Source organism: Ictalurus punctatus, chromosome 12, assembly GCF_001660625.3.
Source record: "Ictalurus punctatus breed USDA103 chromosome 12, Coco_2.0, whole genome shotgun sequence".
NCBI classification, from domain to species: Eukaryota; Metazoa; Chordata; class Actinopteri; order Siluriformes; family Ictaluridae; genus Ictalurus; species Ictalurus punctatus.
Window position 1 is genome coordinate 40,479 of NC_030427.2, and position 18,767 is coordinate 59,245.

At 37.5% G+C, this 18,767-nt stretch overlaps 1 protein-coding gene across 4 annotated transcripts; it reads right to left on the reverse strand.

Moving 5' to 3' along the window:
• Positions 1-153: 153 nt before the first annotated feature.
• LOC108262173 (condensin-2 complex subunit H2) lies at positions 154-18,758 on the reverse strand. Of its 4 annotated transcripts, XM_053684360.1 has the most exons (21): positions 18,586-18,756; positions 17,769-17,887; positions 17,419-17,520; positions 17,182-17,243; positions 16,120-16,189; positions 13,424-13,486; positions 13,058-13,137; positions 12,537-12,676; positions 12,193-12,335; positions 10,559-10,633; positions 9,869-9,938; positions 9,267-9,368; positions 6,968-7,012; positions 6,815-6,885; positions 6,604-6,700; positions 6,397-6,474; positions 6,251-6,300; positions 5,827-5,928; positions 1,990-2,139; positions 456-609; positions 154-398 (listed from the first exon to the last, which is right to left on the reverse strand). In XM_053684360.1, exons 2-20 carry the CDS (start codon positions 17,874-17,876, stop codon positions 466-468), a joined length of 1,752 nt encoding a protein of 583 aa, XP_053540335.1. In that variant the 5' UTR covers positions 17,877-17,887; positions 18,586-18,756; the 3' UTR covers positions 154-398; positions 456-465. The 4 variants fall into 4 exon arrangements, with proteins under 4 accessions (XP_053540335.1, XP_053540334.1, XP_053540336.1 ...); XM_053684359.1 differs by having other exon boundaries at positions 154-609; XM_053684361.1 differs by having other exon boundaries at positions 154-609; positions 12,552-12,676; positions 18,586-18,755.
• Positions 18,759-18,767: the final 9 nt, after the last annotated feature.

The following is an 18,767-nucleotide window of genomic DNA, read 5'->3' on the forward strand; positions in this document are numbered from 1 at the left end:
GTTCTGTAAGATCTCCAAACAGTTTATCCAAATGATCCAAAACAAGATGAATAAAAAAAAAAGTTCTACATTTTCAGGAAGTGATGCATGTTCTTTATCACCTTTTCTGAGAAGAGAGAATCAGTATAAATGTAATATAGCACAAATCAAAGGTTTAGGTGTGCAGGTGCACTTTTTTATGCTTTAAAGAGAGTAATACACAAGAGCCATTTGAAAGTGACACAAATGACATAATACAAACGTGCATAATGAACATCTCATACACAAATTACTATATTTCCCCAAAACTGCACTTAAGCCTTACTTTAAAAATGTTATATTGGTGTGCACTTTAATATAGTTATAGGCTGAATAAAGTCACACAGAAGGACCAAATGGAATTGCTTGTATGTTCCAGATTATGTATATAAATGTCCTTTTGCAGTGTTATTCAGACAATGAGCCAAGATGAAGACTTGTGAAAGGTCAGGGAAGGTCACGCTCCAGGGGGGCACTGTAGATTTTGAGGCGTTCGTGTGCCCTCTGTTTGGTCAGTAATGTCAGGTGAACGTTGTCTATGCGCTCATCAAGTCCAGGGCTCTTATCGATCTCTACAGTGTAGTCATTGGCCTGAAGGGGACACAAGGACACACCAAATCGCAAACTTTTACTTGCAGGGCTTTCTTACCCAAATTCAATTACAATATCAGTTACATATGAATGGTGTCACATGATTGACAAACATCAAGGATCAGTTCATAACTACAAGAAACTGAGTCAGAGCTGCTTCTTTGGAGTTGTGGTCAACACACATCTGGGAGATTTTTTTGCCCCAGGAGGACTAAGTTTTTTTTTGTTTTTTTTTTAAACTGAATTTTGTATCCAGATTTAAAGTAGCTGAATCATGCACCTGCAACGTTTCAAAATAAAATCAGATTACAATTTTAACTAAAATAATCCCTACATCAAACACAAAGCTGAGGTTACACATAGTATGAAGCTGGAAATGTGGCTAATTCAGGTAGGCTAATTTGATTAGCATAATATTTTGTCCAGCACAAAAGCAAGGATATACTGTATATTGTATTTGTATAATCATTATATTTTGTCAAAAAAAATTAAAAACGGCCATCAATAAGATGTTCATAAAAGGGCATGATATTCAATACTTAAACACAATAAACTGCTTTTTAAACACAGTAGGTGAGGTTGTGCCATATTCCAGGCATGTTTCAAGGCACAAGTTTTCACACAAATTGAGCAGTGTTTCATTTAATTCTTGCACCTGTGATTGGGGAAGAAAATAAATAAATAAATAAATAAATAAATGTTCATTCCAGTATGATACTTTCTTAAGGTCCGTACTCTCCTTTTGCCACTGTTCAAGGCATCACAATAAAACACTGTAACCATCACATTCAGAACCACAGTATTTTATTTTAAGTAGGGTTTGCAGTTTAATCAGTACTACCTGTATCCGTGTTTTTCCCCCTTTGGGTCACTGGGAAGTGACAAGCTAGTTACTGCAGGTAAATGAATAAAAATTAATCTAAAATTAATTTATTGCATAAATATTTCAAATAAAATCCTCAAGAAAAAGGATTTTGTTGTGTGAGAAACTTTGAGAGGTATTTGTGTAGGGTACCCAAGCACCTTAATTAAAAAGGTAAGGGAGTCAGTATTACTACAGTGAGTTTTTACAGATGTCCATGCAGAGCTCCAACTACACAGCAATTTATATAATATTTTTAAATAATGAATTTGTAATTTAATCTAGTTTAAATTAGTTAAAAATTGAGAAGTAATGTGTTGTTACTTGTCCCTCTTAGTTCTCAGATGGATGCATGAGGCCCCCAAAACTAATCAAACCACTTATTCCATTTTGAAGCATTAATATCAGTATGTCTCACTATTATAATCTTTTCACATCCTAAACGTGAGAGAGAGAGAGAGAGAGAGAGAGAGAGAGAGAGAGAGAGAGAGCGCGCTCGCACGAGCACACGTACTAACCAGCTGAAGAGAAGCCAGCATGTATCTACAGGCTTCTGTGTTGTCCATGCCTTTGACAAGCGATGCAAACGATCGTCTCACCCCAACAGCACCAAGTGCATGGACAATCTTATCCCCATAGTCATGAATGTCAAAAACCACACGGTCCTCCTGGACAACAGAGCACCACCGACTGAATCAGCTGAATGCATTACATTTTTTTAAAACAAGAAATTAAACACTAAAGGTGATTTTAACAACAGGGAAACTTCCTCAAATTAATATGATTTTATCATACCATCAAGATTTATTAAAACAGAATCTCAGGTCATTTAGTCCTGAAACATAAAATAAAGATGAAATAGAAAATGTAAAAAATTAGCAGCATTTGCACAAATAAAAGTACATGCTCTCTCGTATGCATTTATACAATGGTGCTTGAAAGTTTGTGAACCCTTTAGAATGTCCTACATCTCTGCACACACATGACCTAAACCATCATCAGATTTTCACACAAGTCCTAAAAGTAAACAAAGACAACCCAATTAAACTAATGAGACAAAAATATTACACTTGGTTATTTAGTTATTGAGGATAATTATTAGGATAGTTATTGAGTTATGCATATCTGTGAGTGGCAAAACTATGGGAATCTCTAGGATTATCAGTTTAATTCGATGGTAAAATTAGAGTCCGGTGTTTTCAATCAATAGGATGATCAGGTGTGAGGGAGCACCCGGTTTTATTTAAAGAACAGGTATCTATCAGTCTGATCTTCACAACACGTTTGTGGTAGTGTATCGTGGCACGAACAAAGGAGATTTCTGAGGACCTCAGGAAAAGAGTTGTTGATGCTCATCAGACTGGAAAAGGTTACAAAACTACCTCTAAAGAGTTTGGGCTCCACCAATCCAGTCAGACAGATTGTGTAATATTTTGTCCCATCTGTTTAGTTGGGTTCTCTTAGTCTACATTTAGGACTTGCGTGAAAATCTGATGATTTAGGTCACACTTATGCAGAAATATAGAAAATTCTAAAGGGTTCACAAACTTTCAGGCATCACTGTACCCATTACATTTATACTTCTACATGTGAGCCTTTAAGATGAATCCTACATAAGCAATTGGTTTTTTGGATTTCCATAAATACTGTTTACATAACTACATAAAGATTCTTTATATTAGTTATGTAAAACACTTCAATAATATTTTAAATACAGTAAAATACAACTGCATAACAGTAGATCCTAACTGTGGTATAGAGCACAGGTTCCCTGGTTCTGTGCATGTTTGTGGTGTCCCTGCTCTAACGCAAACATACTTCAACTCAGGACAAACTGTTAATTAGCTGATTAGTTGGATCAGGCATTTTAGAGAGGGGAAAACACTAAGGTGCATGAAAAGGGGTACTCCAGCCCTAGGGTTTGGAACCAGTGGTATACGTCAACATGGACTTTATTGCTAAGTAGTCAACAGAACACGGGTCAAAATGGCAAGATATACTGCAGATAAAGGAAAAAAGCTTACATGCTAGACTTGCCACGATAATTTTCACACCAGTATGATAACCCTTTATCAAACCAGTAATACAGGGCTACAGCAAATTTTTTTTTTTTTTTTTTGGGAGTACTTGTGCTCCTGATTACAAAAATTTAGGAGCACAGTTGAAGTTTAGTTTAGTTTTTTGTTTTGTTTTTAAGAGATGGTAAAGTTAAAGTGCTAGAATATAACACATGTAGGCATGAAAAAGCTTGAGCTCATCAATTATGACAGAATTTAGGAACATAGTGTGAGCCATGACATTAATTTTCCTTCTGCTAAACTAAATTTAATATTTTCAGTTAATTTTACAGACTGTATGCAAAAAACAACCACCGTTAACCTGTTCCACCTTCTAAACAAATACAATAAACATCAATGTTCAGAGTTTGAAGTCTGCTCCTCTTAAATATATTTAAAGCTACACTATTAGACATTTCCACTGTCATGGTTCTGGGCTGGAGTCAGTTCTCAAACCGCTCCGTGTATATTGTGTATATATCTGAATAATCTCACACAGGACGTGATTGGGTGAGTTCATTTACCCGTCAGATGCAAAGCGCTTTAGTTTAATGGTGTTCATTAGGGACGCACTGATCGGGATTTTTTACAGCCGATACCGATCCAGATACCAATCTTTTTTCGTTTATACTTTAATCAAACAGTTAAATGTAAGCTCTCTGCTCATGGTCACTGTTAATTTAATTAAAATAATAGCAATGAGAAATACTGTTGGTTAATAGATAAATAAACAAGCATAAAATATTTATTTTTAAAAATATTTTAAACAATAGAGTGTCCTAATTAAAAGTAGATTAATGCAAACATGATTCATATTAGGAAAAAGACTAATAGCCTTCTAAGGACATAGCGAACTAAGCTTAATGTCAAATTGATATTAAATGCAACCCATAGTAATTAAACATTATTTCATTTCTCATTTTATGAATTAAATCTCTTTTTTATTAAATTTATTTATAACTAAGCACATTTTCTGTCTTTACATTTTATTAGGTTTTTTTTTTTTTGTTTCAGTTTTAGATCGGTCCCCCAGTACAGTGTTGCCATGTCTGCTGATAATATTGTGTATTATGGGGGATTAAATTAAAACATGAAAACTGGAGTTGATTTTCTAGTGATATCTGCCAACCATGAGTTTAAATGAAGTGAATGCTCTGTCAGAGTTAGTGAAGGAGAGAGCGGCAGTGTACTGTATGTTTACAGACTGAACAGTTGCTACTCTTGATTATGATTGTTGAGGAATTATTTAATAAAGTAGTCTGAATTACATCCTACCTTGTAGCGTTAGTATCATTATTCAATTTACTTGCTGTGTCTACACGAGCAGGTCACAGTCGCGGGTTCAGGTCATTTTGCGGGATCAATAAAAGATGGCGGTTTGTGAGATTGGGAAGTCATAATGGCTTCTTTGCAGTATTTCCACACTTGTTTGGTTGACTGAGGTGATGAAAAGCAGTGCGAAAGTAACCGTTGCGTGGTGTAGATGCATTTTGGAGTTGAAATTTTTATTCCAATTGTATTATATCACTTTGAACAGGTCACTCGCACCAGTGCGCCTAAATATTTTTTCACAGTCACACAAAGTACTTTTCAGTAACAAATGCTACAGAAATGGTTGCACTGTAGAGTCAATATGTATGTACTGTGGTGTAATTTTCGGTACACAATAGCCTACATAAAAATCTTACCAAATTGTTTGTTTACCAAACCTCTCTAACAACACACCAAACATAGGCTTTGTATAAAACGAACATGCTGAACAACAAATATAGATACATTTGTACAATCGAGCTCCTCTTTTAGGAATCAAGCGTTCAGTCCTTTCAATAAATGGCCTCCGGTTTGTCTTCTAAATGCGGTTAGATAGATAGCTTCACAGAGTTCTGTTTAATATTGTACATGTTTGTGCTGCCCCTCTGACCTTAGACAGTTGTTCCAGTCAGTTTAACGTAATGTCCTCCATCAGCACGCGTGCTATGATGCCTGTGTAGTTTTGACGAGTCGGTAATTAACTTTCAATGCATTAATTCAATGCGTAAATTTCATTAGGCGACTATACATTATATAAGGCTGTTCTACTCGTTAGAATATTGATATGGGAACTTTTGTCATCAAGTAAGTGTCATTCATAAGGTTTCCCCCTTTAAACCGGTATAAAATTATATCCCTCATAACCGGTATAACCGTACACCATGGCAAACCTAATACATACAGTCCCACTGTGTGATCCTGATGAACCTCACCCCAATGCCTGTTTGTATGAAGGTACGAGTTCTCCCTACACAATTCATTCATTACCTGAGCCAAGAGCCGAGGGTTGATCTCGTCCTCCCACTCCTTTACCCTCTGAGACAGAGTGGTCTCCTGAGCGTACTTCTGGGAGTTTGCTAGGAACAACTCCTATGGCCAGAGAGGACACAGTCAGAAGCACACATGCATGTACTACCTAGTCAGCATCACAACAGTCCAGGGAATATATTCTGAGCTGTATCCCTGGAGCAAAACATAACTCCAACTCTTAATTTAATAGCAAAGTAAATGGCTGTTTAATCTGGCTAAACAGTTAAACAGTCAGGTTTGAACAGTAACCTTCATCACTGCTTGGCCCTCCAACAGATTAACAGTTGCATAAAATGATTTAAACCACTCAATTTGTCATGAGAACGCTGAACGTGGACCAATCTGGAAAAAAAGCTCTTAAGTATTACAAGGCTATGCCTACCACACTCTTTTTGAGCAAGTCCTCATAATTAATCCGGCCCATCTGTGAGTCTAGGAACAAAGAGGAAAGATGAACATTTCATAGTTCAAAAAAAACAAAACAAGCATTCATGCTTATGAGAACTAGACTGAACCTGCATACATTACCAGTGAAAATTGGATCATGTTCACCAGGTGCATGATCTTCAAGCAAATTCTCATTTTCATGATCTGATAAGTTATCACCTGGATAAAAGAAACCTCGTTCATGAAATGGACAAGAAAAAAAAGAACTAGTCATTTATTATTAACTCCAGGGCAAATCTAACCGATCTGTTTTAAGAAGCTGTACATGTATATGCTTGTTTCTCTCACCATCCAAGTCTGGATGGCGGACCACCTCATCTTTGTCCTCTTGATTCTCTGGCTCCAAGTAAGTTCTTCTCAGCACGTCATCAGATATGTACACACCCTGTAACAACCATAGGATTATACATGTCCAACAAACACATGTACACATTCCAAAGTGCAATTTTCATAAAGACAAATGCATTATCCACAGGACATTCTAATACTACAAGTATACCGTTTTTCTTAGAAGCTTCTTCCGCAATTTAAGCTGCTGATCCATCTTCTCAAGGTAGATGTAGTTGAATTCTATAAAGAAAAAAATGCAATATGATCATTCAAGCCGAACAGACTGTAGAGAGCAGTTGTACATGTTGTTCAGAAAATTTACCAGGATGAAAAGGTCCGTGCTTAAGCTTGCGGTCCATGTTGTTATCTACAGGAAAAGAGAAGCAGAAACATTAGAAGCATTAGATAGTTTAATCTATCAAAAGGACACAGCCTCAGCACAATATATACACTACTACACTATATGGCCAAAAGTTTGTGGACACCTGACCATTACACCCATACGTGTTGTTGAACATCCCATTCCCGATTTAGGATCCCTTTGCGCGGTTATAATAAGCTCCACTCTTCTGGGAAGGCTTTCCACTAGATTTTGGAACTTGGCTGTGGGGATGTGTATTCATTCAGCTACAAGAGAGTTAGTGAGGTCAAGCATTGATGTGTGATGAGGGTCCAGTTCCAGTTCATCCCAAAGGTGTTCAGAGCCCTGATCTCAACCCCACTGTGCAGGACACTCAAGTTCTTCCACTCCAACCATAACACACCGTGTTTTCATGGAGCTCACCTTGTGCAACAGGGGCATCATCATCATCATCATCATCATCTTGGAACCGGTTTGGGCCTCTTAGTTCCAGTGAAGGGAAACTAAAGCTATAGCACACAGAAATTCTATACAATTGTGTGCTTCCAATATACGAGTGTGATGGTCAAGTGCCCACAAACTTTTGGCCATATAGCGCACACACACGTTTTTTGCATAAAGAAATGACAGTTTATTTAGTTCCAGTCCTTTTTAAAGTGACTTAATTTCTGTGTTGTGAGAAATACAAATGAAAATGGTCTAATATTTTCCTTTTAAAACCCATTCACAAACAAATTCTTACGTCAAGAGGAAGCGGGGGACGACAGTGAATGAATTAATTTTGGCAACAATTGGCTGGTATACTATTTTAATTCAGGTTAAACCCATAAAACCCATTAAAAAAGGCTTACTACCTGTAAAATATCCAGTGCACTCTGAAAGTATTGGAACAGCAAGACCAATTCTTTTGTTTCTGTGATGCATTTGGACATTTGGGTTTCAGCTCAAAAGAGGAATATGAGGCAACAGATCAGAATTACAGCTTTCATTTCCTGATATTTATATCTAGACTTGTTAAACATGGGACCTGTTGTTTAAACCCACCCATTTTTCAAGCGACCTAAAATATTGGAGCACGACAAGTGTTTATTGTTGCCATTGTGTACCCTGTTAGATTGACAGTTTAAACAGTTAATAGCTCTGAATGTCTAATTTTGGTTTGAAACCTGGATTTCACCTGTGAAGACTGAATTTGTTGTTAAAAAGGATAAACCAATATAAAGACTAGAAAGAGAAATGCAAGCCATTTCCAAGCTGAGAAAAGAGAGAAAAATCTATCAGAGCCATTGCGCAATCATTGGGCATAGCCAATTCAACAATTTGGAATGTCCTGAAAAAGAAAGAAACCACTGGTATACTAACAACCAGACATCAAACAGGTCAGCCAAGGAAAACAACAGCAGCTGCTGACAAACACAGAGAGCTGTGAAGAAAAACCCCAAAAACAACAGTTAGTGACACCATCAACAACCTCCACAGGGCAGGGGTGAAGGTTTCACAATCCACAGTTCGAAGAAGACGTCGAGAGCAGAAATATAGGAGGCCATACAACAAGATGCAAACCTCACATCAGCAGTAAGAAGCAAAGCGAGACTGGAATTCACAAAGAAATACAGAGATAGGCACAAAACTTCTTGAACCTAGATTGACTTCTACCAAAGTGATGGAAAGGCGACAAAGATAGGATCTGCTCATGATCCAAAACATACGAGTTCCTCTGGTCAGGCATGGTGGAGGTAATGTCTTGGCAAGTGGAACAGACTTTGATGATAGTAGCAGAATGAATTCAGAAGTCTACAGAAACATTCTGTCCAGTCTTATCGGGAGAAACTTGCAGCAAGACAATGACCCAAAACACACTGCCAACTCAACACAGGACTTCATCAGGGGTAAAAAATGTAAGGTTTTAGACTGGCCAAGGCAATCACCAGACCTTAATCCAACTGATCAGCATTTCACCCCTGAAAAGGAGACTGAAGGGAGAAGAGTCACAAATGAGGAATGCAGCAGTTTAGTGAGGTCAGTGGGTCGCAGGCTTCATGCAGTTATTGTAAGCAAGGGATATGCAGTATGAGCACTGGGAGTTTGGGTTGGAAATTTATAAATACACTGTACATGTTAATCTCTGATTTATTGCATCACCTTACAAATTTTTCATGCATCATATTTTTTCCCTCCATATCATGCAGCCATAGTTGGAATTCAGACAGTAATGACACTCTTGAAAAAAATTCAGATGTCCTATTAAACACAGACTTACAAGCACTTGTGCACCACTCCCAGAAGTCCTGTATTTCTGAGTTGCCTTCCCTTTTCCTTTTGCCTGATTCATCTAGGCCTGCAGGCACGTTGTAGCACTTCCCTAGAGAAGAAAGAAACTTTCATATACAGCAGTTCAGAATAGAGGTCGACTGATAGTGGATTTGACACATACCGATAATTAAGTTGTGCAGTACCTGCCGACAACTGGACTAATCAACCGACAGTTTTTAATAGTGATACTGAATAAAAACTTTTTTTTTTTTTTTACAAATGTACTTTACTTATATACACACACACACACATTTCCTTTTCATTAATACATATTGAAGTAAGTAAAATATATACATCTAAGATGAATCAAAAAGTAACATTCCTAATAAACACCACAAGGCTTCAGTGCTTTCTTTTCTTTTATGTACTGACAGTGGACACTTCTCAACCGCGTCGGGAAAAACTATCGGTGTGGATTTTTGCCAGTAACCGGTTATCTGTGCCGAATAATCGGAAAAACCCTTAAGAGTCAGAAATGCGAGATGTACCACATTACAAATATTTAGGAGAAAAATGTGCAGACACTTCAACAGAAAGAATCTTTTTCACCTATTTTTAGGGGTTTATCTTCTCCAAAATGCACATAGGGGTCATGCCATTTCCAAGGATCCACAGTTTCCTGTAACAATTACATGTATGCATCATAATATTTATGTTCTATTAAAGTGTTTACAATAATGTAACTGGATAGTCCACATCATGCATTGTGATAACCTATGCAGCCTATTTATATCCTTATACAACAGTTTATTTTAAAAAAATAATAAAAATCATACACTACATGTACACTGTTCAGAAACAGGCTATATCAAAACCAGATATTGCAATCTCTCATCCTATATGTTCACAGTTTACTAATTTAGGTCTTGAATCTTCTTTAAGGAACTTATCTGTACCATGGATGCCCAAGCCATTTTAGAAATAAGATTTGCCCATTGTTAAGAACATTCACATGTTCCAACCTGGAACATTTTGTCTTGCTATGATGTAAAGAAAAAAAATAAATAAATTAAGAATAATTTTTCAATATCAAAGCAATTACACTGGTTTATTTCAGAGAAAATGTTGCACTCACGCAATCTATTTATTTACACTATTGTTTCCCATCTGGACAAACTGGACCCGCTTTAAACTATACCTTATTTTAATTCAGTTAGTGTATTATAAATATAAATTTAAGGAACATAAACATGAGGAGTTTGGGCTCTCTGCAGATCCTGCAGTTTGCCAACTTCTTACCTGTAGCTGCTTGGGCTCTTCAGCAACCGGACGCACTGTAGGCCTCTCACGCAGCATTCTCTTCACACTGTGGCCCTAAAGAAAATTCAAGACAACCGGGTGATTCCCAACTTTCAAATAGAGTAGAATGTCTCCTTGACTCCTTCCTTCAGTCCTTCAGCCTGTCAGGACGTCTCTCAACATTATCGATGCATCAACTGTTTAAATGCCCTCAGAAGAACTGAGCGCATACGCAGGTGCTTCCTACTCCTAACTGCTAATTATTCCAGTGGTCTAAACTCTCCACCTTCACATAAATATCCACAAAGAAATGAGGTAATAACAGCAAAGAAATTAACAATTATAATTTAAAATAATAGCTATAAAAGTAATAAAAATCATAATTAACAATAAAAAAAAATTTAAAAATTAAAAATCCTTGGATCAGTTGAATTTTCATAAAGCATGCCCATATTAAAAGTCAGGTGATGAAATAGAATCTAGAGGCAAAAACCTACAACTTTCTAAAATGTTTAACTTTCTAAGGCCATCGCCTTTTAACTTTCAAGTGATGTATATGTCCAATGATGTTCAGACTGATGATATTGAAAGGCAAGTAAGGCCATCTTATTTGGCATCAATGAGAAAAAAATGTCAAGGAAATAAAGTGAGAAAGCAGTAGAACAGTACAGGTCTGGCCAGTGATTACTTTGTGGAGGAATGGGATACACTACAAAAACTAGGTAATGCAGAAAACTCAACAAAATACAGTATTTTGCTTTGTTAAACCTGCAGTATCAAGTTCAAAACTGTCTCCTTACCTTACCCTGATTTGCAATGGTAAGCTTACAATAAAGATTTATAATCTGAGCTGTCCGGTCGGATTTTGCAGGAAACGACAGACATTTGCGTGGCCTTTAATGTCACCATGCCTTTGCGTGGTTAAGTCACGTCCATAAACAGAAAGAAGAACAGGTTACTATATCATGTGCATGGGTGCTGAGGATGGTGGAGTGTTTGTAGTTGTCCTGAAAGAGTTTCTTAAAATTTTAACTTCTTTAGATGGCTGCTTTAATCTGGATATTCTAAACACATTACCACCACCACAGACATCTGGGGAATCAACCATTATCAAAACCAAGAAACCTCGAACTTCGGAGAGCCTGCAGTCAAAAAGGGAACGCACAGAGCCCATGCTACGAGAGTAAATAAATATCGGCATGGCTTTTGAGAGGTGATAAACTCTGAAATCTGAAAGGATCGAAGACTGATGCAGAGATGACTTTTCTGCAGAACAGGTAAGACATTTCAGTGGCTCAATAGGGAGCTAGCTAACATGAGCACACTTGTGAGCTTGATTCAGCTAGGTATTGAGTTTCCTATTTTTTGTTGTGGTTGTTGTTTTGCTATGGTCAATGCAGTAAACCGCACTTGTTTTCTGTGAGCTATAAGCAAGGGCAACTCACCTCTGTCGTCTGTCTGCCCCCACCTCTGTCGTCAAGTATTGGAGCTAATATACAACTCATACCTCAGTGCCAAAACACAACCCATGGTGATAGAGAGGCAGGAGTTCAGTACTGCAGCTTACACACACACACACACACACACACACACACACACACACACACACACACACACACACAATTTGTTGGTACCTGATGTCTCTCAACATGCTTGTCAGACTCTGGTTCCACCTCCATATCTTTGTCTATCAGATGAGCAAGCTCCTCACCACCATGGCAATCATCATCATTCTCATAATGATCAACAGCACCAACAGCCCCTGCCCTGTCCTGTCCTAGAGACAAAAATAAAATCCAGGTAATGAACAAAAAACAGGGAACTACTGAACATAAAAATCAGGCACTCTTGTAGCAGAGCAATGCTAGAGGATCTACTGAGCCAGACCAAGCTAATACTACAGCTCATTTTCCCTCACTGCTCATATGCCCCACTGTAAACAACAAACTACCACTATGGGCATAACAGAGAACATTACCTGTGTGTCCATTACCTGAAGCCTCTCTGTGGAATTGAACACAAGAGGAACCAAGACCCAGGCGCATGATTCCCAATGTGTCTGGGGTGCAGTTATTCATCCAAAAATCTTTACAGCTGCCAAGAACCTCTCCCTTAATACTGGAACAAACACAAACTTTTCAAAGGATCTGAATTACTGTTTATTTCTGCATTATTAAGTGCTTTGTTTATTATTCCCTCAGATAGGCTGCACAAATTAAGCACAACAAACTAGATTTTTGAAGATTGAGTTTGTTTTGAATGCATTTTGTTCAACAGCACCCAAAATGAATGAAACCACTATATAATCTTTATTAAGCATTCTCTATGCATACATAATACTGTGTTTTCCCCCTTATTCTAGCCAGTGGAATTTTTGGAATAAATATTGTTTAGCCTGACTCTTTTTGCTTCTACTGCTTGTCCAGTGAAATGGATCCCATGTCCAGCAGAATTCCCTAACTAAAGTCAACAAATTAATGCCTTGCAGCTGGTTTTTACCTGAGGAGCGGATACTTTAGCTTTTCATGTACCTCTACAGGAATCAGAGACTCAGGAGGCAGCCGAACAATCTTCACTGGCTGAAGGAACATAGCAGAGGTAAGATGCAAACAAACTTTACCTGAGAAGTACTTTTCATCATGTGCATAATATATACAAGTTACTTGTAACTGCCTTATAAAAAGGTATATGTGAACAATACCAGGTTTACTTGTGAGAACCAGCAAAACTGACCTAAGCTGCACATTTTCATCTTGTGATGCATACGTGTGCACACAGTTTCTGGATACAGACCAGCACAGTATATTTATTTGTCACACACACACACACACACACAAGTTTCAGTTATATGAAAATAAGACTTACTTCAGCTGGATCGGCTTTCATGTCCACACTGTGAGTACTGGGCTCCTCTCCTATCACATCAAACTGTGTAAGGGCAGAATATACTTAGTCATACTGCATGCATGCTTTAATTGAGTTTTCTGAGTTTTCACTTGAACTACATAAGATATAGCAACAGGCAAACATTTCAAACAATCAAAATCCATAATGACTATAAAAAGTAATTATCTTAAAGATCCTGTAGCTATATACAGTGCTGTGCAGTTTTGAAGAGGTCTTCAGAAATAATTAAACTAAACATTTCCACAGTATGGCTCGACATTAAACTAGGGCTGCAACTATTGATTATTTCCATAATTGAATAGTTGGCCAATTATTCTTTTTTTCTATTAATCGGAAAGGGGGGGGGGTACTTTCAGTGCCATTATTTATTTAAACACACACCAGAATGTATATTATTCAACTGCTTGTTTTTTAATCCATAAACAATAATGCATAAATACATACACACACACACACACACACACACATATATGCATTACTTTTTATGGATGCAAAACAATCATTGAGTTAAACTACAGTCCTATATTAATAATCAAGACTCCCTTTCACTGCACCTTATGGCTTCTGTTACTGACTGCCTTTAGACATATTGCTTGACTTTTGATCAGTGTTTGAATTTGACATTACAGATCTTACTTGCGATCCCACTGTTTATCACACATCTAAACCGCGAGTGAGGAGCAACACGGCCTCTTTACTAATAGATCACTTCCGTTATAATAAATAACAGAAGTTACACTACAAGCATAATACTACAAGCAATTACAACATATAATGATTTGCTTAAAAGGTTTAGTTTAATTTAAGTTTACTCACACCAGTTTCTCCAACCCCTTGAACACAGTGGAGCATTTTGGATATGAACATAAGTTTGTCCTTGTGCATCACTGTTGTGCTTACATGCTACACAAACTGTGCTTTGTAAAGTTTGCGCGTCTTCAGGGTGTTTAATATAAAATGCTCCCCTGCCTTAAAGGACTTGAAGGTCACACATTTTCTTCCTCAGTCACTTGACAATAAAGCCTGCATCCGATGGTGTCTGAGGTCATGTTGGGAATAAAACGTAACATTGACCAACAGTAAACTGAAGAAAGTCATAATCGGTGTCTCTGGGTATCTGCTAAAGCTAGTGTATGTGCGTATGACGTCATGTGCCACTGACCGGGAAGTGGCTTATACTTACGGTTAGTAAAAAAACGAATGTGTTCCATTTGAGACGATATTACCTTTCTAAAGTTCATACACTAGACCAGTGGTTCTCAAACTTTTGTGAGCTCTGGAGCCCTAGCATATTTCAAACAATTCACAAGGACCCCCTTACTCTCCAACAGTTATAGGCTATATATTAAACAGTCATTTCTATACATGATACTTTATTTTATTAATATTCAACATTTATAATATTAACATTGGACATTTAAAATTGAAAACATTGTTTTTTGACATTTTATAGTTGGTGAGACATTTAATTAGACTCTCCGAATTATCTTTTTTATTTTATCCGTCAATGCGACATTTGTCTTGAACTTGTCTACCACTCATAGGTTCTTGTAAATCATCATTTCATTTGTAAATAAATACATCAATGAACGATCGTCAGCTCAGCTAACGTGATATTTGTGATTGCACGTGAAATCAAATTGGTTACTTTTAAAACATCATTTGAATACATGATACATTTAACTGAATGAATGAATGAGAGAGAGAGAGAGATTTAAAACTATCCCACAGATCTCCTGCAATTACACCACTGACCACTACAGATCCGTGGATCCTGGGCTGAGAAACGCTACACTAGGGTACTATGCACTACGGTGCATAGTGTAAGTGTATAGTACGTCATTTGGGAGACAACTTTAGTATTTACTCTCCGAAGCGTGTTTTCAGAACAGAAGTACTGCAATGAGTAAATGTGCCGCGTGCAGACCAACTAATCGATAATGAGATTCGTTAACAATCAATTCATGCTGTGCTGTTGGTGTTTGCTTTTGTCATAGGACAGAAGTACATCATGCCTGAAGGCACTGGTCTCCTTGACTAATCCCCTTTTGTTTGCTATTTAATCAATGATTTAGACTTTGAAGTGGATTCCGCTAATATACATCTGTATGCTGACGACACAGTGAATTATACTGCAACAGTCTTTAAATCAAATTGTACTGAACTTACAGAATGCATTCAAGTGTTATACAACATTCTTTGACACAGCTGAAATTGATTTTAAATTAAAAAAAAGACAAAATATATTTATTTTTTAGTCATCATCATTCTAAGGCAACTGATGTGATCATTTCAACTTTAGATGGAACAACCATTGAAAAAGTTAGCTCTTGTAAATACTTGGGTATATGGTTGGATGAAAAACTAATCTGTTGAAGCTTAAAACAAAATTGGGGTTCTTTTATTGTTTAAAAAACTGCTTTCCTTATGAGGCTAGAAAGAAAAAAAGAACTCTCCACTATTTTAATCTATAATTGATCATGGTGACCTTGCTTATATGCATGCAGCTTCATCTTTAAGGAAAATGGACTCTGTCCATCGTGCAGCATTACACTTTGTTTGTGGGGCAGATTCACATACTCATCACTGCATACTATATGAATCACTGTTGCCGTAGGTTGCCTAGGACATTTGCACAGTTATTAGTTAAATACCTCAGAGTCGTCCAGATCATTCTCTGTGGTGCCATCAGTTACGCCATGTGCAAAGCCTTGCTTGTCACGTCTATAGGAACAAAATGAAACCATTTTACACCTGTATCTCAGACCAACGACTGATTTAACTAACGGTTTTAACTCTGACCTTTATTATATATTACTTTACATTTTTTTAAAAATCATTCATACATACACACATATCCAATCATATGTAGAATAAATAAAGCAGAAACAGGTCAAGAGACAGGGCTCAGCATGAACACTCGGATGGCCCTGCGGCTACGCGGCCCTGTGCGTAGCAAGTTGTGACACGCTGTGTGTTCTGACTCCTTTAGAACATAGTCAGCATGAACTTTTTCAGCAACCTGTGCTACAGCAGCTCTTCTGTGATATCGGACCAGTCGAGCTAGCCTTCGCCACACCCACACACACACACACACACACACACACACACACACACACACACACACCTGTCAACAGTTGTCCTTCCTGGACCACTTTTGGTAGGTACTAACCACTGCAGACCGGAAACATGCCACAAGACCTGGCGTTTTAGAGATGCCCTGACCCAGGCGTCTAGCCATCACAATTTGGCCCTTGTCAAAGTTGCTCAGATCCTTAAGCTTGCCCATTTTTCTAGCTTCAAACACATCAACAGGGCAGTGGTGGCTCTGGGTTACTGTTCAGAAAGTCAGGGGTTTAAGCCAAATACCACCAAGCGGCCACTGGGCCCTTGAGCAAGGCTCTTAATCATCTCTGCTCCAAGGCTGTACCCTACTTATTAACAAGCTGGGCTATGAGAAGAAAATAATTTCACTGTGCTGTAATGTATGTGACCAAAAAGACTTCTTATTTAAAAAAAAAAAAAAAAAAAAAAAAGAAAGAAAAAAAAAAAAGAAAAAAAAAACCTTTCAGAGCTGACCGTTCACTTGCTGCCTAATATATCACACCCCTTAACAGGTGCCACAGAAATGAGATAATCAATGTTATTCACTTCACCTGTCAGTGGTTATGGCTGATTCTTATTAGTAGCTTTATAAAACTTCCAACATACATTACCTGCGGTTTTTGTTTGAGATGAAGTCCAAAGTTTGAAACACCAAACTGTGAAGTAGTTCAACCTGGAAGCAACATAATGAAATTAATAATTTAAGAAACAAGCAGTGTTTGAGATGTATTGTTTTAGACAAAATGTTATCAGTGCCTCAAAGAACCAGTCAAGAAAACTGGGCATGATTAACTATCATCCAAGACATCCAAGTCTGGTGTCCATCCTACAGCCAGACTGAAAATCACCTTTCTGCCATATATGCATGTAGAGCCTTGAATTAACAGTGCTGCTTCAGCAAAGTTCATCACTGTCGTGCCTCCATCAAATGAGATGGTCATTTGGTCCAGCTGCAGAAGACACAGATATCAGCAGCAGAACGGTCACAGAGTGTAATCCCTGTACAACCACATGCACTGTGTTGTTCATTTACACATAAAACTCTACATGATTTTTTAATTCAAATGCCAGCGCACCCATGTTGTACCCTTGAGCAAGGCCCATAACCACCAACTGTTCAGCTTATTACTCATCTTCGACTTGAGTAACTAAATATTAAAAAAGTCTCCTCAATCTTACTAAGGAAAGATAAACTTACCTCTTCTAGGTACTCCCCAAGCTGGGCGGCCAGATCAACATCCCAGTTTTTTGTAAGGTCCCGGATGGGCTGTAACAGGTGGGCAAACCTCCTCTCCCCAGAATTCATAGCTACAAGTCCTTCAAAAGAAAGTCAACATGTCATTTTCTTTTGATATTCATGGCCAGTATTTGGCCATATTTAAACCACTGACTAAACATCTTTAGCTTTCACAAGATAAAGCATGAGATATACTTCACCGAAGACAAAAATTTGAGAACACAATACGGGCAAAATATTATGTTGCAATGAGAGAGAGAGAGAGAGAGAGAGAGAGAGAGAGAGAGAGAGAGAGAGAGAGAGAGAGAGCGCAATTAAAAAAATCATCTTAGGATGATGTTTTTGTTATTATTTTTATTATTACAATGATAATATTGTGATTACAATTTTTATTACAAATTTATTGGTATGACTGCATAAAGCATTTTGAATTTAATTGCAAGCATAAACAAAAACAATGTAATGTTTATGCATAAAATACAGATATTGTGTGTGTGTGTGATTGAGTGAGTGAGTAGATTTTTTAAGAAAGAAGTTAACACTAATTGAAAGTGCTCCGTCTGCAGAGTCAGTAAGTTATACAGTCAGAAACAGAAGTTATGGTGGAGGACTTTGACAAACTGTCCAGATATGAGCGAAACACAGCAGAGGTTTAATGAGATGAGATTAAATGAAATGAAATGAACTGTTTATGATTTGTATAACACATGAGGAATCAGTGTTAATACAGACCTCTAAACACTCAACACAGCACCTCACTCAGTTCCAGCTAACCCACCTTATAAAGAAGAGAAATCCGACATCCAAATCAGTGACGAGCTGAAACTTGCTCTTTACAGAAAGTTGCAGACTCGATCCTCTTAAACGGAGATAAACAGACAACTGCTCTAAAACACAGCCCGCGTGGCTGCCATTTTAAATGTTTTACCGCCTCAATGACGCTCACAAGAGGAAGTGACG